The sequence below is a fragment of the Cloeon dipterum genome, chromosome X (assembly GCF_949628265.1).
Source record: "Cloeon dipterum chromosome X, ieCloDipt1.1, whole genome shotgun sequence".
Classification (NCBI taxonomy): Eukaryota; Metazoa; Arthropoda; class Insecta; order Ephemeroptera; family Baetidae; genus Cloeon; species Cloeon dipterum.
The window spans coordinates 12,215,217-12,235,694 of NC_088790.1; the positions used below are offsets into that span (position 1 = coordinate 12,215,217).

Here is a 20,478-nt window from a genome sequence, read left to right on the forward strand (position 1 = left end):
ACCGAATGAAAATAGCTTCACGAGTCAAGCGAAGAATTTAAAGCTTCACATTTCCTTTTTTTCCTCCCGGCGCGGCATTTTATTTTTTACCACTTTGGTGCGAACAGCATTTTCCAATATCGGACCACGTTTTCGCGGCGTGCAATATCGCCACTTTTTGCGTTTTGACTCTGCTGGCAACCCCTGTGGCGATTATACGCGTGCCGGCGAATGAGGGTGTGAGTGCGAGTGAACCTGTGCGACTGGCTGGCGTGTTTGATACCGCACTCGAGCGAGCGAGCGAGCTGCTGCGAGATAGCACCGCTTTTAATTAACTTTGGCACCGGCAAAAAAGCAGGTCCACCCGCGCACAATAATATCGCGGGTAGACGGCCGCTGAGTGCCAACCGTGATATGACTTTGACGAGGGTGCGACTCTCGCCGAATAAACATAGCACACACGATTTGCCGCTCCCAGAAATTTGGACAGCAGTATGCACTCGTGCCGGACTATAAGCACCCATTTACCAATTTTCACGGCCAACTGAATGCAAAACACAAACGTCAGATTCCTCGCCTAATCCCTAATTTCAGCAAGGGATGTGGAAACGGGTGTATTTTTCTTCTGGAAAAAGGATTATGCGCTACATCCATCTCAGAGTGAAATGTTTACACTGGTTAATTCACGCGTGATCTTGAAGGGAATAACAACGGCAACTGGTATGTACTGTATAAATTTAAGCAATGGTTTTGGTACAAATTTCTAAGAGTAAGAAGAAAACACTTGGGATTCAACGTTTAGTTTATTTTTGCAAATTTATGGAATTAGTGTAGTATCCAATGAGTTGGGAAATATTTTATTCAACGCAGTTTGCGAGTTCTGAGGCTCCAAAGGTTAAAAATCATTAGGGGATTTAACTTAGAAAATGCTTCAGAATCAAACTGTGCAGCCAGTTTTCATTCAATCATGGTAAAATTTTATAGGCACTCAACCCTAACAGGTGCGTCATTTTTTAAATTGCCGACATAAGAGTCCTTAGATTTTAGACTTTCGCCGGAAACTTGCTATAATGGCTCAAGATTTATTTTCCTTTCACATTTTAATTTAGGTCAACAAACCCCTAAATGTTAAGTAACCCCTGCGACGCAAGATTGGATGATTCCTTCACAAAACCCGTAAACACTCATTAACTACCGTTTCATTTTGCTTATCAACTAGTGTGAAGTTTGCTCAGGACGAGACACACAGAGCAAACAAGCAGAAATAAGCTGCAGATGAGAGGAGACAAATAAGGTGCAGGTAGCAAGATCTCTGGTTTAGTTTGTTTGCTCAGCAGGCCAAGTAATGAAAAAAAAATACGAGATCAAAATTAAGCACCCTAAAATTGATCAGGGAAAAGTAAAACACTATTTTTATTTCAGAAAATATAATTAAATTTATTGCGGTTCTATGTTCTATTCATCCAAAATGGTAACATCAGACATGCAATGAAAAACCGTTGACATGCTGAATTCTTTGGATTTGTTGCGATTTTTGCTGAGAGAAAATACACTCTATTTGTACAGGCACATTTGCTCTATTGCAAGGCACTCAATTTGTTCTTCCTTACAAGAAAACAGTCTTTAAATTAGCAGATCGATCGTAGTTGAGGATTACATGGAAGAATGTGTAGCTTTGGTGTTGTTTTCTCACTCTTTGAAACCAATTTGGTACTGTATTCATCATTAAAAATATCTATTCTGGATTATTTTATTCTGAAGCTGATTGTGAGAGATGCAAATTCATGTTCATCAAAGACGGCGCTGATGTAAACTTGATGGAGAACATTCCCGTGTTGCAGCAATATTACATTTTACGGTACTCACAAAGAAATATTCTGGTTGGCTCATTAAGGATCCGATATTGGACGCGTTTCAACGTGCGTCAAATAAAAATAATGATAATGTCGGCGTCTGCAATGCACAAAGAGGGTAATAAAGTCCGTTGCGAGTTCACCGAGGCAGCAGCAATATGCATTTGCTCGCTCTCCTCGGGCGAAACACGAGCACAAAGAGAAAATATTTTTATTTATTCTGGAATTTCATATGCAGCGCATGAAATATTGAGCGGCGGAATGGAAAAATAATGTTCGTCGCAGAGCCGGACGTCGTGAATGCAAACAAAATAAGAGACAGATGGATAGATTAAGTCTCTCGCTGCTGTTGTCCTGCGTGCGTGCAGGCCTTTCTTTCTTCCTTTCCTTCTCTTTCATTCGCATGTCGATCGGGAAAAGGCACATAAATCAGCCGGCCCTTTGCACGTCCAGCCGACCCATAAAAAAAGCAGCAAAGCCGACGAGCGGAACATCAGAATGCGAACAAAGACGAAGACTTTGTTCCGCTTTAAAGGCCGATGCGACCGAGGAAAGAAAACTTTTTACTTAGTTTACCGCTCAAAATAGGAGCTGCAAGTATCTTTATTGGTAACTGAAACTGATTCATTTCAAAATGGTTAAAATTTTGTCCTGGAAATATGGGGGCTGCTTGACTTTTAAGGACTTTGTGCTCCCATATATTTCTAGAATTAATCAGATTAAATATAATTGTGGGATGAGGAATGCAAGAGTAATAAGCAGCACTTAAACCTCATCAGGAATGTTTGTCGCGGAGGAACATTTGACATTCAGGCTAGAAAAATGCAAATGCAAGTAGCAGTGAAAATATCTCCTCTAAAGCAAACTATTAATTCATCTATTTGGTATATAATTAAATTTTTCTGTCAGTCTTTGATAGTAAATTTAAATTAATTAATTTTGTAAACTATTTAATTGATCAAGTAGAATAATGAGTACTATTTCAAAATATTGGTGTGTGGGAATTACGAACCAGATTTTTCTCAGCTTTAGAGGAGACTCAAGCTGCTCAGTTTGCTATGAGGATCAGCGAGTGGAGCAGTCCTTTGCCGCTGTCGCAGCTGGTGAATTGTACGTTGAGATTGTGGGGGGCGTAGACGGTGCAGTTCCTGCAGTGGCTGACGTATTTGCCAGCGCTCCTGAGTCTCACCTGCATTAGGTAGTGCTTGTTTGCATGCAAAATGCAGGGGGTCTTTAGCTTGATCTCGAGCGGCGCTGGCCCGAACTCGACCGTCTCGTAAAGATAGCCTGACATAAGGTACTTCTTGGACTCGCCCGTTTTGATGGTCACCGAGATGTTCTCCTTGTAGCTGGTGATGTTGGCGTGCTGGCGGTTAATCTGGCTCATCAGCTTGACGCTTATCAGCCGCGCGGGCTGGTTCACGCAGAACTCGATGTTGATGTCCATGGGTGCCTCCACCTCGGAAGTGAAGTTGTTGGTCATCGGAATGATGTTGCGGACTACGTTCACTGGATTGTTCGGCTCGTCGCTCTCCTTGGCTCTTGCTGCGCTGTTATCCCCGCTTTCCTGATGAGGGCTTCTTCTTCCTCCCAAAGGGTTCACTTCTTTTGAGGGATCAGGCTTGAAAGGTGGTTCCAGAAAGCAACTGCAAACAAACGTAAAACGGTACTGAAAAATAGTCTTGCAGTTTCAAAAATTTCAGAAAATAATACTAGGATAATTTTTCATTGGTGTCAAAAGGTGAAGCTAGTTTCTAGTTTACCTGATAGTCGGCTTAGAAATTTTGGCATCACAATTTGGACCAATTTTTGAGCGATTCGCAATATTCCTGGTCGCAAACAGAAAGCTAGGGATATTTCTGGAATGTAAAGAAATGATACATCAAGTTTTTCGTCAAGCTACATCAAATTATAACATGACTGAAAACTAGCTTCAAATCTCATTAAACATATCAAAGTTAGTATTTCGCACTCTTGGCTAACATGGCATGGTTCGAATTTTTCACAGTGCAATTTATTAATACGAATTCAATGTTGGTCCAAACATTTTCCTGGTAAATATAAGACAACAAAATTAGAAGCAAAAATAAGATATAGACCTTGTTTACTAACATTAGCATTGCGGTTACGAAACAGCAGATATAAATAATTTAACAAAAAGATTGAACAACACAATACGAAAAATAAGCCACTCTCAAGGCTGGCATGCCAGTTTTCAGTTTCCTTTATGTTCTTCACAATACTTTTTAGCTATTTTAATATTAGTTTTTTTTATTAAGAAGAGACATTAAGTGAAACAAATTAAGATAAAATCTACATCAATTTATTCACTATTAGATTGTTTGTAGGAAATTGGAAAATAAAAAGTAACCATTTTTCACGTGTTTAGGTTGTCCATGTAAATAGTAAAACGGGGCTGAAATTTCTTTAGTACTAAAAGTTTCGTCATTTTCAAAATTGCCATAAATAATTTATGTTATCGGTCTAACAACAACAAACAACATGGCATCATAATTATGATAACCAATGATTTAACTTTTTTAGGGTAATCAAAATAATAATATTACAGAAAATTTGGACCCTTTGTTATTTTTTGTCTACTAGTAGCCAGAAAAAATATTTCTAGGCCGTGAATTTTATAGTAACAACCGCAATATATTATTTAGTTGCAATACATTTTGAGAAAAATCCCTGAGAGATTGCCAGTTTTTAGCCCTGGATAATCAATAGTGCGCAAAAAAATAAATTCAAAGACGTTAACTGGTAGTGGCTCTATCAATGTGAGAAAAATATCAATCTAAACTATGTTTCCTGTCAAACAGTTGAAGGGAGGAAAGATCAGTTTTATCCATGACAGGCAGATTAGTTGCAAACAAAAAGGAAATGTAATCTAGAACGGAATCTACCCACCTTTGATCAACATTTTCCTGTTTTTCTTGCTTCTCTTCCTCAATTTCCTCCGCGGCTGGCACAATTTCTTCAATATTACTAGCAGAAATCTCGTTGCTGTCATTCTCCGCGTTCTCGCACTGCTCATCTAAGAGCGGCTTCTTCCTCTGCTCTGTGTTTGCGCATAGGCCGCTTGGCACGGCCATCTGGCCTGGGCAGGTCAAGTTGACCAGGAGGGCGAGGCTGTCGTCGCTGCTGAGCAAACCGCTTTTGGCAACGTGACTCGAGAATTCAGTGGCCGTGAGCGCAAGGAAGCGCACGTGCTGCAGTGCCTGACCCAGCAGGGACTTGGACACGGTCGGGTCTAGAGCGCGTCCTTCATTTTGATGCTTGGTCCACTTGATCACCGCCTTCACCAGCTCCAGCTCGCCATCAATGCTCAGTGTTGGCATCGCGGTCAGGGTCAACAGGCTGGACTGGTTGCAAGAAAGGAAATGCTTCGACTGCAGGCATGCTGAGGTATTTTTGCCGAGGAACTAAAGACACACAAGATTTTTAAATTAACATTAATAAAATATCAGTTTTCAAGACATTTATTTGTGCAATTCTTCTTCAATTATTAATTAATATGAAAAACCCATTGGCAAGTTAAATCATTCAATTAATCAATTATTTAAACTGTTCTAAAAATCATTAGGCTATTTGATTTAGTTTAAGATAAAAACGATTTTCCCAAAACTTTCTTCAAATTTCAGACATAATTATAAATTCCGACTTATCTGTTTTTGCTTTCAAAATTTATTTCTCCCATAGTGACCGAAAAAAGTTAAAGAGGCCAGAAAAAATCTTTCTGTTAAATGGCTGAAAAAGCGCCAATAACTGATAACTCTCCGTTATTGCCTGGACTTCAATAGCTAAATATATAAATCTATTTCATTAAAAGAAGAAAATTTGCTTACTTTTTAATGTCAAAAATGTACTAGTCCATGAATGCAATGAAATGCAAAACTGGTTAAAATCACCAAATTTACTGAAACTAAGCAAAAACTAAGCTAAAAATTCCAAAAAATAAGAAATAACACGTAAATTGAGGAATTTTAATGTTTTTGATCAGGAATAGTGGGGGAAATTATTTTTCCTTGGTTTAGAATTTAAATTAAGCCGGAACCTCATAATTTTATAAACAAAAATTTCTCACCCATCTAAGTTGAGATGTGAGAGTTGGTCCAATGTTTGGGCAGCCGAAAACTTGCCAAATGTTGTCCGCTTCCAAGTCAGAGTTGATGTACTTCTCGCAGGCAAGAGCCAGATGCTCAATATCGTAGGATTTGCACAGTTTGTAAATGGAAAGTGCCTCCTTGCCAGACTGCAGAAGTACTTCGTCTGTGTAGGCGAATCTGCAGATGCATTTATAAGCGCTTGTGGACAAGAATTTAATTAAGGGACATACTTGAGAACGATTAGAAAGAGCTGTGGATCAAACCGGAGGTTGATAGACGGGCGAACTGTTGGGACCGAGCATGCGTGTTGGATGAGTTTGTCAAAGGCAGCACTCAAACGAGATATCACCATCTGGTGGCATTTGAATGTCTGTAATCAAAAGGAAAAAAATTAAATCAAGGAGCCATTGCATTTTAATACAAAAAAAAAAAGAAAAATGATCTTAAATGAAAACTCTGGAATTTGTTTGTTTATTCATTTTGTATCAATGGTAAAATTTTTAATTTTGTCAGTGAACATTCACTTATTGCAATGACGCAAAGAAAACATTTTCCTCATCTCCTATTCAGTTCTTCCTTGTGTGTAATTTACAATTTCTCTCAGTTGATGTAGCCTTACAATAAATTGGCCAACTTGCAGCGCGTATTATTTTAATAATTATGCAGGTTTCAGGGAACAACGTGGAAAAGTTTAATTTTTGTTGAAGCTCACGCTTATTTGAAATACATACATCTGATTTTGACTCGTCCTTGACAAAGATGGTCAAATCGGTTCGCAAATCGTGCTGATACATGTACCAAAGCTGGTCCGCCAAAGTCGAGTGCTCCTTGCGCCATTTTTCCGAATCAGTAGTACTCATATTCTGGAAAAACACACACAAAATATTCGTGAATATTACATTGTGTCTAAAGTTAAAGTGAAAACTCTGAAATGGAACAAATTATTGTAGCTGAAAAAACACAGTGAATGTCAATATTTCTCAATTAGATCATTCCATTCTATGAATTTTATTTAACAGGTAAAGTACTGCCGGCCCAAAGCTTGCAGTCCAAAACAGCCACGAGACAAATTTTCTTTATAATATCTCGCTTTCCCGTGGTAATTTCTTATTGTTAGCATAAATCGATTGATTCCCTCTTGCAATGTGTCGCAATTGTGTTCAAGATCTTTTACAAGTAACTTATTTAAAATAAAAATCGTGATAAACCTTTAAGCTGCTTACAGTCAATCGCTAACTAATTGTAAGTGTCTTTAATCTACAGTCCTATTTCATCTCTTGCATAAGCTTTAGTCATAAAATCAGAGCAGGGTGCGGAAAGATGAAAAAAGTTTGAGATTTTAATAAAAGCGTCGGTTGAGAGCGCAAAAACTTTAGTCTTTCTTGTCAGCGGCGAGGCAATTAAGCACTGTGCAAGCAGCAGTCCACACTTTGCTAATTGCACTGGCAGTTTGATAAAGAGCAGAAAAGGGGCTGTGTGACCGCAGCCAATTTGAAGCTAAAAATCTGCCGTGTCGCGCCAGATGAAATTATCCAACGCCAATTGTGCACTTTGTGGAAGTATTCTGCGTAAAGAACAAAGACAGGACATTCCCTTTGATGTCCTCCTTTTACTCATCCAGCACGAGCTGCTGCCTTCTGCCCAAAAACTAAACTGAGAGCAACATTTTTCCACTACAGTTGCGCGTGTTTTAAATTTTCAGGTAGCAAAGCGGGAATAATGATAAATTAAAACATGGTTGAGGCTCATAATTTAGAATTCAATGATGACGTGGAAGAAAAAGAACCCGGGTGTTTGATTAGATAGCGCATGGAAAATGTAAAAATGAGCACCAGAAACTCGAAATAATAAAAGGCAATTTCATATTAACAAAAAGGAAGGTGCTTTGTGTTTTTCAAATGCATTCCTTAGGAAATATGATTATGTCTGTGCAAAGGGTCGGAAGAGGGCTGCCTGCGTCTGCACAACATGTGACTTGTCTCGCACAAATATTACACTGCTGGTCCATGTGATTAACCGTTTAAAGGAGACACTTCTTAATAAGACTTGGATTCCAGATTGTTGCAGATGGCTTCACGGGACATTATTGTCTCGTTTAAAGTGAGGACTTTCCCAGAGAAACAGGATAGCAAAAAATACGAAAAAGGGCCAAAGTTCAGGTGGCAAAAATTTGAAAATTTCAAGCTAAGCATTTTTATAATAAAAATTAAAATGTTTTAAATTATATTTTAAGGAAATCTTTTATAGGAAATTCATTCCTAAAATTAAAACATTTTTGTTTCGGGGGAAAAAACAATCAAATCAAAAACTCACGGGAAATTTCAGAGCCCATACATTATAAATGGAAAACTCGCCTGCAACGCGTTCCACCCCGACATGCATTACCCCAGACCAGGGAAAGGCGCAGTTTCCACCACCGCTGATGAAGCCAGCAGATGCGATGCCAGGTCAGTGACTCATCAGAATCGCATTCACGAATTTTATATAAAAGAATAAAAAAATAAAAAATTTGAATTAGTCAGTTCAGAAAAGATTTTCTCTTCCAGTTCTTTGAACTCTGATCAGGTTCATCCACAAAAATTGGACGATAGATTACATATTCCTCAGACAATGGCACACAATATATATGTCTTCAAAGCACTGTCAAACACTGGTATGTAATGTACGTATACAATACGCTAACAATTTAATGGGGCATGGGGCACTCAATACCAAACCAAAGGGTCCAAATCATGCATTGTTGTGTATGATAGCATTAACTTCACCTGGATTTTGTGCTAGAGTTAAGTGACAAAAATCAAATATGAATTTGACTGCCTCACCTGTGCACGAAGATGCCGCACGTCTTAAGATTTTCAAATTGATCTTAACTGAGCCACAGATAGATCAGTAAATTTGCCAAAATTTCCTTCAAGCGACACTTCTTCTCGCTGCAGTTTATAAATGGCTTGTTCAGATATAAAGAGAAGAAGTTGTCAAGGAGATCGAATAGAAACAAAAATCAGACCAAGTTTTAGTCAGGAAATTAGCAGTGTCAAAAGCCAAGGTTGAATTGAGCAAAATGCGAGTTCGAATTTGACAATGAAACTTGTGCTGCGCTCAGGAATTGGCAAATATTTTCGGTGAGTTAAACATCACGCGTGGAAGACATTGTCACTGTGCGTATAAACAACGATCGGCGTCCTTTTCGTGCGATCATTCACGTGTTACGCGTTAAGAAATTAGAAAGCGATGCTTAAAGAGAGCCTCTCCTTGTTCTCCTTGGTTAGCGATGCCGGTGCACCCACACCCACCCACAGCAATCAGCTGTTGAGGAGACGAGAAGAGAGCAGGCATGGATGTAAAAATAAAAGCTCACAATAAATTCTCTACTCTCCAGTGGAGGCGCTGGCGTTGCTTTTGCTTGCCCAATGTAATTTAAAAAGCTTTAAAAGATTTTCAAGTCTTTTTAGCCCGCGTGAAGTGTACATGAAATCATTCTCATTTCTGTTTAAGCTTTTAAATTAAATTCGAATATAGCATTTTTTGAAATAATCAGTTGGGTTTGATTTTGCGACCTTGGAATAAGTAACACAGAAAGCCGTTCAGCATGCAACAGGTGCGGCACAGTGCAAGTTTGTATTGCTTACAATTAGAGGCGCTTTTAAGTCTTAAGGCCCCACAAATTGAACTAAATATTGACGCCGTTTTATTTTAAAATAGGATGGAATTGTTGCAAATCAGCTTCAATTTATCATTTTTTAAATTAGCGTCACTAGTTCACTTCAGGGGCTGGGCTTTTAAGGTGAATTTAAAGATATTTCCTAGCTATGACGAAAAATTAAATTAAAGTCCATTATTTAATCTAATGTTTAAAATTTTTATTCCTTGCTAAAATTTTATAAATGGATAGTGTTTGAGGACAAATAACAACATTATTTTGTTCTTGGAATTGATCTTTTTATTCCTAAGTTTGTGTAGGTAAATAGTAAAAAATAATACCATATCAACGTTTTTTGCTTCCGCGTCAGACTTCAAGTATGAGTTTGGTAACTGGGCATGGTTTCCTAGCACAGGATTCTTCCTTGTTAAACACGACCTTCAGTTCCTCGAGTACAACTAAGTTGGGTCGAAAGTGCAATTTGTATTGGCCAGCAGAGCGCAGGAGGATCCTCATGGTGTACCACACTCCAGAATTCATTCGTTTCACTTTTGAAGTAAAATTCACTTGCAGTTCCTCATCAGGTCCATATCTGGAGGAATTGTAAGTTCAAAATAATCAACAAAATCATGTAGAGCCAACTGTACCTGGCGTCACCGTGGTAAGTTTGATAAGCGATATTTTCAGTTTTTCCCATTTCGCGGACCATAATGTGCAGAGCTTCCTTGTAAATCTTCTTGTTAGTTTCGGTGACCTGGGTCTCGATACAGACAGCCTTCAGGGTGGCAGCCCTGCTTAGTTGGAAGCTGATATTAATTTCACAGGGTGCTTTCATCGTCTGGGTTAAAAAGGGACAAACAGGATCCAACACCCGTTCCACCACAACATGGTCTGAAATTTGAACAAGGAAAATGTTTGGTTAATTTCTAACAAAATAGCGTAATAGAATTTTGCGTTTCGAAAACAAAAGAACTTAATTATTGGATGTTTTAGTGCTAGCGTATCTTGATGTGACCAAGTTAAAGAGCAAAAATTATTTTTTTTTTACAAAAGTATAACAATCTCTAAAAAAAAAAAAAATACAATGACCTGCTTAAGATCAAATATTTCGAAATTGGCCATTTAGAAAATCCACCAACAGTGTACTCTAATTAAAATTGTTTGGGAACATTAATTTGCTCCGAATGCTCATTTAAGCTGCACAACACGTACAAATATTATTGAAACAGTACAAATATTGATTTTACAGTTTTATCAATATTTAGACATCAAAATTTTAAGAAATTATTTTTAATATTTAAACTTTTTGAACGAATAATAGTTTATTATGTTTTTAAAAAGGTATGCAGTTAAAAATAAAATAAAAAAAGTTCAGAATACTGTCGTTTCATTCAAATTAAAAAAATAGCTTAAAAATCTAAAAAAAAGAAAGCCGAATATGATAATTGATTAGCCCAATCAATGGAAGTTTTTTTTTACCAATTCCATCATGAGTTAAACAAAATTTGCTATTGTAAAATTTTCTAGTTTATATATAACTAAAACAGTACGAGAATGAAAATGTTTGGGATTGGTGGTCCATATTATTATACTCATCACACAAGCGAACCCGTTTGAATAAAAAATAGCAAATAATTAGAAAAAAGTAGCTAAGACTGCAAATTATATTTATGTAAATAAGTGATAACAATGATACAATAGTTGTACACAAACTGTGTTTAATATAACCTTGAATAGAATTGAATAATTAGAAAGGAATGAACGAAGTATTCACTAGTTAAAAATACTTTTTAAGGATCAATATTTTTAACCAACAAACAATAATTCAAATAAACCAACCTTGAGTATTTTCCACTGGATTAAGCATGGAGGATATACCTTGCTGTAACTGCTTGAAGAGCAAATCTGTTTTCTTCATTATCTCATCCTGTTTCGATGCTGCAGCATTTTTAGGCGGAGGAACCACTTTGTTAGCTACTTTCACAACCTGCTGCTCCTTTTCATGTTTCTTTGTAGGGGTTGGTTTTTGACTGCTCTCTTTTGCCGTGCAAGCCTTCTCCCTGGGTCGCATCTGCTTGCATATGTGGTTGGACAAGGCCATCTGGCCTGGCGCGGACATGTTGACCAAAATGGCCAGACAATCAGAATTATTCAGCAGTCCAGATTTGGCCACGTGCTCCGAGAACTCAGCAGCTGAGAGCGAGAGGAAGCGGATCTGCTCCAGGACCGGACCCAGCAGCTCCTGCGAGATCTGTGGCGTGAGATCTTGGTCTTTGTTCCTGCGCCTTGTCCACTTGATCACCGCCAACACCAAATCCAGCTCTGAAGGCATGTTCAGCTGCTGCATTTTTACCAGGGTAAGCAACGTCGATTGGGAGCAATTTAGGAAATTTTCTGACTGCAGACATTGCTTGGTTTCCCTTCCCAAGGTCTATGGAATGTTTAAATTAATTTATTTTGACTTGTGAGACTAAATGATTTCTTACCGATTTGGCCCATTTCATGAGCATAGACTGTTTAGGAGCGTAGTCAAGCACGTCCCACACGGAGTGTTTGTTGACGTTATTGGAAATGTAATCTTCGCACTCTTTGAAAATTTGCACAGTTCCATATTCGCAGGAGAATCTGTGTACATCCAATGCCTGTTTCATCGATTTGAGTTCCAGCTTGTCCAGGTAGGCGTACCTAAAATGTGGATGAATATTCTGTTGTGAAACCAAAGAAAATTAATTTGTACCTCAAAATAACAGAAAAGATTTTAGGATCGTTGGTGCTAAGGTTGACGGTGACAATTTCTACGTCGCCATCGTCGTCTGTGTTTTTTACCAGACGTAGAAAATTTTCGGACAGCCGGGCGAGCACCAATTTGTGGCATTTGAACACAACCTGTACGCAAAATCAAGAAAAAAGATGTGTGTAAAACACGATGAAAATGGGGAATAACCTCGGTCCCATCGATTGCCTTGACTCGGACAAGCACATCAACACAGATGCCATTTTCGTACATGTACCACAACTGGGCAGTGAGGCTGGTGTGGCTGCGGCGCCAGTCCTTGGCCTTTGCGTAAGCTTCGTTTGAGGCCATTTTTGTCTGTTTGACAAGTACTTCTTCGTCAAGGCCGCAATAAAGGCAGTGTCTACAGCGTTGGGGAAATGATACGATAAGCCTCAAAAAAGCTTATGTATCTTCTTGCGGAGAAGTCTTCGACTTTGTTGACTAGAGCAAGGCGTTGACCCCAGTATGTAGTTGACCCCACCATGCAATGCTGTCGCGATGTTTCTTCTTGCAGCACGACAGTCACGGCGAAGTCGCGGCGGCTCCGTGAGGACGGCCGACGGCCATGACCAATTTGTAAACAAACACCACGAGGAGGATGAAGGAGGAGGTGGAGGAGGAAGTAGGCTCGGCCCCTGCCTTGCAGTACGTCACGCGGCAAACGAAGCGCGGCAAAATTGGAGAGATTTTGATGCTGCAACCAGTTCCTGGCGTTCCCGCGGCCCGCGGCACAACGTTTTGTATTTTTTTTTTTCAGAATCTTTTGTGCAGTACTTTAGCTCCAAAACTAATAAATAGCCGCAGTAATAGCTGCGAAAGATCTAAATTAACGATCATCGAAAACGTTTAGCTTTACTTATATCTGAGTTAAATCGAAAAGAGGATCCGAGTGACGAAATCTTGCCAACCCTGTTATTCAATTTTCCCTCACTAAAATTCACCGGCTCAAAAATACTAACCATTGTAATGAAAAGCTAATGTCAAAGAAAGAGAAACTCTGCTTTTTCTAATAAGATAATTTAAGAAGGGAAAATTCTCTTTTATACCCTTCTGACGGCTGCGAACTTATTTTTTTTCCTCAAAGAGTTTTCACTATGCAGTGCCTATACAATATTCAAGTATCTTAATATTACGATAGCTCTGATCTGAAATAGTTGGTGGTGAATATAAGAGCTCTTTTCAAGATTTATTTTAAATATCATACAGAAGAAAAATTTATCTTTTCTTTGACAATCATAATGGCCTAAGTTTCCGGCGGGTGCCAAATTATAATTGTCATCTTTGCGCTAGAGTAATGGACCTGTTATAAATTCAGTGCAACGCACTCGGCGGTTAGTCAAAGGTCTTCTTTGTCTTTGTCAATTAGTATTCGCACTGACTTCGCCGAAAGGGGAGAAAAAGGGGCTGAAGGCGTGCAATCAGAGATGCACGCACCTGCGCTGGGCTCGCGGCAGGGCCGACTTCCTTAATCCCTCCCTTATCCCGCGAAAATTAAAATTAATATCTCAAAAGTTGCGAGAGGATCCTACTTTTTATGCAAACTAGCTCGGTGAGTGTGTGTTTTTGACTGCTCTCTCGCATTTGCACGCGGCAAAATTAAAGTTCTCTCGGCGCTGCATGAATAAAACATGACACCGACGTGCTGCGCTTCTTTCTCGAGTGCGCTTTTTCACGCCAAGAAACATCTGCCCGGCGGAGAGAAAGAGACACTTGAATTCCTCTCGTGTTGCTCCTCCATCTCTTTATACATTCTCCGCATGTAAATTCGGTCATCAAATAAAGCGCGCGCGCCAGAGTTATTTAAATTTGCGAACGAATGTTTCAAAAGTAGCGAAAGGACGCAAAACTGACGCTCCCTTTGCAAGAAACGAGACACTCTTTCTGTTACGAGTGATGGGTTGCAGCATGATTTGTTTATGAGCACCAATTTAAGTGCGCGTATCCTCTTAGGACACGAAGGATAATGAAAACATTAATTTTTTGAATGCTATATGACGCAAAAAGCACTCGTAGGAAATGGATTTTGATGTGTATTTTATGCTATGCCCATCAAGAAACACAGAGACAAAGTATTCCATTAGAAACATCAAAAGGATAAATTGTACAAAAAAATTAATGAATAAGAGTCTCTCCGTGTATTTTTATATTTTATAACATTTTAAAAACTCACTTAAGATTAAATTTTCAAAGTTTTCAGATTTTTCATTGATTATTTTTTATGACATATGATCAAATTTTGTTTACTTTTCAAAGTTTTGTTTGTTTTTAATTTGTGAAAAAATCGAAACCGGCTTAATATTACTTTACTATTTTGCTATTAATCTGCTTGGCAGATTAATACTGATGAAGGGATGAGAGATTAAAATTTCCAGTTCTCTGCATTCTGTCAATTTTGATCACCGAACGGGGCGATGCTGCGCGCAAATTACCTTTGTCAATACCGCGCCACCCCCCGTCCACACCACACGAGGCTAATGGGCCGAAACACACACAGCCTAGGCTGCAAAACGTATATGTATACATAAACAACCGCAAGTTGCCAAACACCTCGGTTTTGCTTTTACATTTTGTGCCGATCGATGCGCCCGCATGCATCCATTTTTACACAACCAGAATAATGGGGACCAAAATTCAAACATCACCCAGATTGTAAAAATATTTTAAGTTTAGTGATATTTAAGATGGTTTTAGTTCATTTCGATGGCATACATATTTTTCTCGATTGTTTAATGTCAGACTTTCCAGCTCTTTCAAATGCTTCCATATTTAGAATAAAATATAAACTGAATTGACTTATTATTTTCAATCCAATGTATTAAGACATTATCAATTGCAACTGGAAAGATAAAATCGAACGTAATCATATTGAGTGACCACAAAACACTTTGATCCCAATTGCATGATTATTTAAAATAATTTTTGCTCAATGAAAGATTATATAGTCAGCATCTTAAAAGATAAGTAATGGTTTTTCTTATTACTTATCTTAATATGTTTTGCCGATTGAGTAGCTTCAATTTCGGCAGTCAAATCGAACTATCTAATACTCCATACTCGTAAGTGAAAATCCTGCTTCAATTGCTCTCTGTTTAACCATGCATCTCACATACAATTAGAGTATAATATAATGTGATATTTTAAATATTGTTCTTGTGTTTTCTGCCAGAAATATGAATTCGAGAAATTCTCAATGTATTAGAAAATCAAAATTATTTTTGGCGCTGGTGACAGTGGTTTTTGTGCAATCTCTCTGCTTGGCCGTGTATTATTTTCCCTCTGAAAATGCTGGTGGTAACTTAATTTTTAACAACAATATTTGCGGTAACTAATATACATTTCTCAAGTGTTACGGGAAGAACAAGAGGAGATTCTCATAGGATTTGATGGGACCGAGTTTACTGATGATGTTATTTTAAGCAAGGTAAACTGCAATGTATATTTAAAAATATATCAATAATTTTAAATTCGCAATCACAGATTGGAGAATCGCACCCAAATGTACTTGTAGCTTACCTTGACGACGATGGTCCTCGTTTTAACAGCACGTGCGGGCATTATTGCAACCCACTGGATATTCACTACAACAACATATACTGGCAAACACAAAAAACGAAAAATGCATCATATTTTCTCTATGGTGCATACTACGATGACAGACCAGCAGCAAAAAAGAGGATAATTCGCATCATTACAATGACAGACCAGTACACTATTTCAGAAAGTGCTACCTGCCTCATTTGGTTTGGAAATGAAGCACCTGCCATCACTAGAGTATAACAATGGTTTCTTCGATCCCTATCTATTTTCTAATTAATTTAATTTAAAATTTAAAGGTTTTCGATTACCAGTTCATGTGGTACAATCATTGGGGGAAAAATGGAGCGACTCTTTTTCCTTATCTGTTAAGCTGCGAAATTCCTTTGGAATACGGTAATCAAGTGCCGGACTCTGTTTCATTGGTTGGAAATCCCTGTGACCGCGCAACCAATAATCTTAAATTGGTGCACAACCTAGCTCCGGAAGGAGAGAAAAAGGATTTCGTCGTTTGCGTAAAAGCGCTAAATTTTGAGCACGATGCATACATGGCCATCCGTCTGGTAGAGTGGATCGAAATGCTCAAAATTTTAGGCGCGGATAAAGTCGTCTTTTACGAGTTGCATGTAAGGGGTTACGTCATTAATTTGAACAGGAATCATGCTAAATTTATGATAATTCTCAGGTCCACGAAAATATTACAAGAATACTAGAGCATTACAAGCGCATGGGGAATATTGAAGTGGTTAAAACCACCCTGCCCGGACACTCCGCCAACATTCCTCATTTTATGACCACCTATTTACAGAAGAAGCAATACGGAGTTAGGAGATTCCAAGAGGTGATTGAAATCAATGATTGCTTTTATCAAAATATGTACAAGTACCGATACGTCGTCTTGCTTGACGTGGATGAGGTAGAATTTTGTATATTTACTTTATAAATTTGTATAAAAGCTTTTATTATAGTTGATCGTACCACGCGGTGACTTATTAACGTGGCAGCAGCTTGTATATGACGTAACGTTACCGAAAGCAAAAAACATTCCCTATGCTACTCTTATCGCCCGCAATGTTTATTTTATGGATGAAAAAAAGGAGCTGCAGGACTGGTACTTCAACATCCCAAAATATATGCATATGCTTCAGAATGTCCGGCGGAATAAAGAGTATGAAGAGCCGGGCACAGGGATAAAGGCGTTCCACAACACAGATCTCGTACTCGCGCTGCATAACCATTTTGCAATCGCATGCCTGGGCGGTCATACCACGTGGTGTGAATACGTTGACTTTGATCTGGAAGACGCGCACTTGCAACATTACTGCTATGGTAGGAGAAAGTACGAATGCATGACCAAGAACGACGGAAACTTGACCGTGGATGCCAACATTTGGAAATACAATACTGAATTAATCAGTGAAGTCAAAAAGACTTTAAGACAAACGGGATTTCTTCGGAAAAAATAGAGCAATAAAAATAAATACTCTGTATAGATAAAAATATTAAGAATGTTGTTTGATTTTTCAAATAACCGAAAAAAATATTTATTATTCACTGACGTGGAAATTCTTTAAATATTTTTCACGACTGACAACTCTCTGTTATAATCAACAAGATGATGTGATGAAGGGTGCCAACAGACACACTATGGTTTCCTTGCACAATTTGAACAATCCTGCTGAATTTTTGACGGCAAAAGGTCGCCTACCTGTAACTTATTTGTGCATAAATTAAATGCAATGAAATATATAACATTTTTTATTTTTGGCTTAGCAGACATCACTGAAATCAAGTTGCGACCAATCAGCGTGCACATGATTAGCTTTAAATAATAATTTCCTTCGATGGATCTAATTTTTATTTTTACTACAATGTCTTAACAAACTAGCATCAACCCTATTGATTAGCATTTTTGTTCTTAATTGTTTCTACAGATATCATTTAAAATTTTTACTGCGAGGCCAAAACGTTAATGCTTAAACGCAAGAAAAAATCATTGATTTCTGAGATCGATTGATATGGAACGGCAAAAACAGTTTGTGCGGTCTAAACGATTCACGGCGACCCTCAGATTTAGCACGCATAATTCACCATGATAGTTTCCCTCATTGTGAACAACTGCTACCCGCTAGGAATTCTCTCAAACAACCATATTGCGCGTATCTTCTTCGCAGGTGAGATTACCGGAGCGTGTAACACGCCCCTTAATAATTGCATCTATCAAGGGGGTTGATAAGAGCGGACTGGAACGCACCCCCGCGCTCTGAAACAATGCGACACGGTGTGCTGCATACACACGGCAGTTTGCGGCTTTTACTGCTGCCTTCGCGCAGAATCAAATGGCAAATGCGACCATTAAAGCGCGCCGTAAATTATGTTTCATTCGGCTGCGCGACGGTAAATTACGCGAGCGCTGCGCAGTTTTATTGCGAAAAACATGATATTTTACGTGTGCGCTTGTGGAGATGAGCGCGCGCAAAGTAGCAGAATTCACTGGAGACCATGCTTTCCATATCGATACGGGAAAGAGCCATTAAACACAAGTGCTTAGAAATTTATGACTCTTCTGTGTGCGCTAGAAGCAATTGCTAGGGAGATATGCATGATTTGCATTGGAAATTAATGTTGATAGACTTATTCTTAAAGTTCCATAAGATTAGATGAACGTTGATGAACAAATCTTCCTGAATAATTGGATTCCAATATGAAAATGGACTTAAAACCGACGACAAATTTAAAGATGAACCCGGCTTTATCAATTGTAGATGAATTTTTTTTTATGGAAAAATTGCTTTTATTTTTATTAAATTGGAATGTATCAATATTTTGGGTAAGGTACTGCTTTAATTTATATATGTCTGTTTGATTCAAAGCCTAGACGCCTTAGAAAAGGTTAAATTCAAATCGGTTTGGAGAAATTCTGAACTTGAGAGTAATAAATTCCTTTATTTTTAATTCTATACTAATCAGTTTTTGTAAATCGAGCTAGTAGAAAATTAAACATTCAGTCTGAAACATTCTCAATTAATTTTTTACACCAAGTTTGGTATGTTGGACAAACTACTGCTGAGAATGAGTGACGTTTAAATTTTTAGAGAGTAAAAACGTCACCTACTTTAGCAAACTATAATGAAAACATGAAAGTTTGAGTTTCCTTCCTCTCTATAGACGCAACTTGCGAAATCCTCTCCGCTGCGTACACCCTGCAAATTTCAATTAGGAGTTCTAGCTGACTTGTTCATGCCGGGCATCATCTGCAGTAAATTAATAACATACGCCGCAACTTGCCAAATTTGGCATTATGCAGTGCGCCTCGCGTGTCTGTTTGAGTGATGGCTTGATACACGCGGCCTTAATAGCGCGCACACACATACCGTCGGCGGCGGATTATTTATCAGGCCGGTGTCATCCAGCTGAGCTATGATAAATTACCAGCACCGATATTGGCACTTGCAATGGAGAGGCAAAACAAATGGCAAAACGCGCGCGCTTGAATAAAGCATCTGCACTGCACCACAGCACGCACAATTGCGCCAATCCCACATACAACTGAGCCGACTCGCTTCACTCATTGCACACTTTCCTATCCAATAATTTTTCACCATCATAACCATCGATGTGAGTTTGCAAAGTAATTAGAATTCTCGACTGATTGCAAAACTCACAACCTACTTTTTATGTTTCAGTTCAGACCAAAACTTAAGTCTGATCGATTTTTGTTCTTCACTGGTTAAATATTTTAGAGAAATCAAGCTGAATTAAATAATTTTTGTATATATCGTTCTGACAAAGGCCAAATCTTATGGTAGCCTCACGTGTTTTTCAATATTTTTTTTACATTTTGTCTGTATTTAATTATTTATTTTGATTCCTTTCGTCGCGATCTATACAACGTTGTGCGGATTCTATTAGGTAAAGTTTATTTCTTCCTGATTTTCATTAGGAAGACGGTGCTCACCGATTGATTAGCGCGAAAACTTTGAATGTGATTTTCTCGCAAATTTAAACATTGGTATTTTTAGCTCATTCCCAAATTTCAGAGAGTACAATAAGGTTAAGGCGAATTTTTTTATCAATATTTTGCACAACATATCTACTTTAATTTTAGGTATTAAATGGAATACTGTAGAAATATTGACCAACACTTTTTTGAAATTAAAATATTTTGTCCTTAGTGAGAAGTAAAATAGAACTCATTTGCTTAGAAAATGACGCATCAGCTAGAAGCACTTTGTGACACTTTGACCGCGATGGTACTACACGAGGAAAATGGCGCACTTGAGCTCACTTAATTCGGTTTTTGCAAGCGTATCCGTCGGCTAATTGTGTGCCACTTTGTCTTTTATTAAAGTAGGCAAATGAAATACGGCGTCCCGAGAGGTGTGCTTGGCTCGCAGCTAATTCTCGCGCCTTTGTTGTTGCAGTGTCCCACACAACGGACGACCTCGTCTTCGTTTGGGACCCGCTGGTGCCCCTCGTGGTCGACGACCGCATCGAGCTGCCCCAGTTGGACATAGTCAACAACTCGACCGGCGACTGCACTCAGCTCTACTCCACTGGTATGTGTCTCGCGCCTATCCCATCAAT

At 38.5% G+C, this 20,478-nt stretch overlaps 4 protein-coding genes across 5 annotated transcripts in view; 2 read left to right on the forward strand and 2 right to left on the reverse strand.

Moving 5' to 3' along the window:
* Positions 1–20,478, forward strand: part of LOC135946303 (glycine receptor subunit alpha-2-like) — a 127,851-nt gene that overhangs the window by 99,103 nt on the left and 8,270 nt on the right. The window contains exon 6 of the mRNA XM_065494476.1: positions 20,316–20,450. Within this exon, the coding sequence (XP_065350548.1) occupies positions 20,316–20,450 (135 nt within the window). The remainder of the gene's footprint in view (positions 1–20,315; positions 20,451–20,478) is intronic.
* LOC135946440 (BTB/POZ domain-containing protein 6-B-like) lies at positions 1,385–9,228 on the reverse strand. Of its 2 annotated transcripts, XM_065494653.1 has the most exons (7): positions 8,764–9,228; positions 6,673–6,804; positions 6,172–6,311; positions 5,920–6,118; positions 4,743–5,257; positions 3,596–3,691; positions 1,385–3,478 (listed from the first exon to the last, which is right to left on the reverse strand). In XM_065494653.1, exons 2-7 carry the CDS (start codon positions 6,799–6,801, stop codon positions 2,881–2,883), a joined length of 1,677 nt encoding a protein of 558 aa, XP_065350725.1. In that variant the 5' UTR covers positions 6,802–6,804; positions 8,764–9,228; the 3' UTR covers positions 1,385–2,880. The 2 variants fall into 2 exon arrangements, with proteins under 2 accessions (XP_065350725.1, XP_065350726.1); XM_065494654.1 differs by lacking the exon at positions 3,596–3,691.
* LOC135946581 (uncharacterized) lies at positions 9,856–12,951 on the reverse strand. The gene is made up of 6 exons (XM_065494863.1): positions 12,526–12,951; positions 12,319–12,467; positions 12,068–12,266; positions 11,421–12,012; positions 10,229–10,472; positions 9,856–10,173 (listed from the first exon to the last, which is right to left on the reverse strand). Exons 1-6 carry the CDS (start codon positions 12,664–12,666, stop codon positions 9,948–9,950), a joined length of 1,551 nt encoding a protein of 516 aa, XP_065350935.1. The 5' UTR covers positions 12,667–12,951; the 3' UTR covers positions 9,856–9,947.
* Positions 15,475–17,357, forward strand: LOC135946018 (uncharacterized). The gene is made up of 6 exons (XM_065494015.1): positions 15,475–15,648; positions 15,702–15,778; positions 15,835–16,128; positions 16,191–16,517; positions 16,577–16,807; positions 16,860–17,357. Exons 1-6 carry the CDS (start codon positions 15,528–15,530, stop codon positions 17,355–17,357), a joined length of 1,548 nt encoding a protein of 515 aa, XP_065350087.1. The 5' UTR covers positions 15,475–15,527.

What these genes read in the sequence shown, in the direction of transcription:
- LOC135946440 (XM_065494653.1), bottom strand. Translation starts at nt 6,801, where the DNA reads ATGAGTACTACTGATTCGGAAAAATGGCGCAAGGAGCACTCGACTTTG. An exon ending in CTCTTTCTAATCGTTCTCAA is followed by an intron (nt 6,119 to 6,171) that starts GTATGTCCCTTA and finishes ATGCATCTGCAG; the next exon opens with ATTCGCCTACACAGACGAAG. An exon ending in TCACATCTCAACTTAGATGG is followed by an intron (nt 5,258 to 5,919) that starts GTGAGAAATTTT and finishes GTGTGTCTTTAG; the next exon opens with TTCCTCGGCAAAAATACCTC.
- LOC135946581 (XM_065494863.1), bottom strand. Translation starts at nt 12,666, where the DNA reads ATGGCCTCAAACGAAGCTTACGCAAAGGCCAAGGACTGGCGCCGCAGC. An exon ending in ATCTTTTCTGTTATTTTGAG is followed by an intron (nt 12,267 to 12,318) that starts GTACAAATTAAT and finishes TCCACATTTTAG; the next exon opens with GTACGCCTACCTGGACAAGC. An exon ending in TCCAGTGGAAAATACTCAAG is followed by an intron (nt 10,473 to 11,420) that starts GTTGGTTTATTT and finishes TTCAAATTTCAG; the next exon opens with ACCATGTTGTGGTGGAACGG.
- LOC135946018 (XM_065494015.1), top strand. Translation starts at nt 15,528, where the DNA reads ATGAATTCGAGAAATTCTCAATGTATTAGAAAATCAAAATTATTTTTG. An exon ending in ATGATGTTATTTTAAGCAAG is followed by an intron (nt 15,779 to 15,834) that starts GTAAACTGCAAT and finishes TCGCAATCACAG; the next exon opens with ATTGGAGAATCGCACCCAAA. An exon ending in AAGCACCTGCCATCACTAGA is followed by an intron (nt 16,129 to 16,190) that starts GTATAACAATGG and finishes TAAAATTTAAAG; the next exon opens with GTTTTCGATTACCAGTTCAT.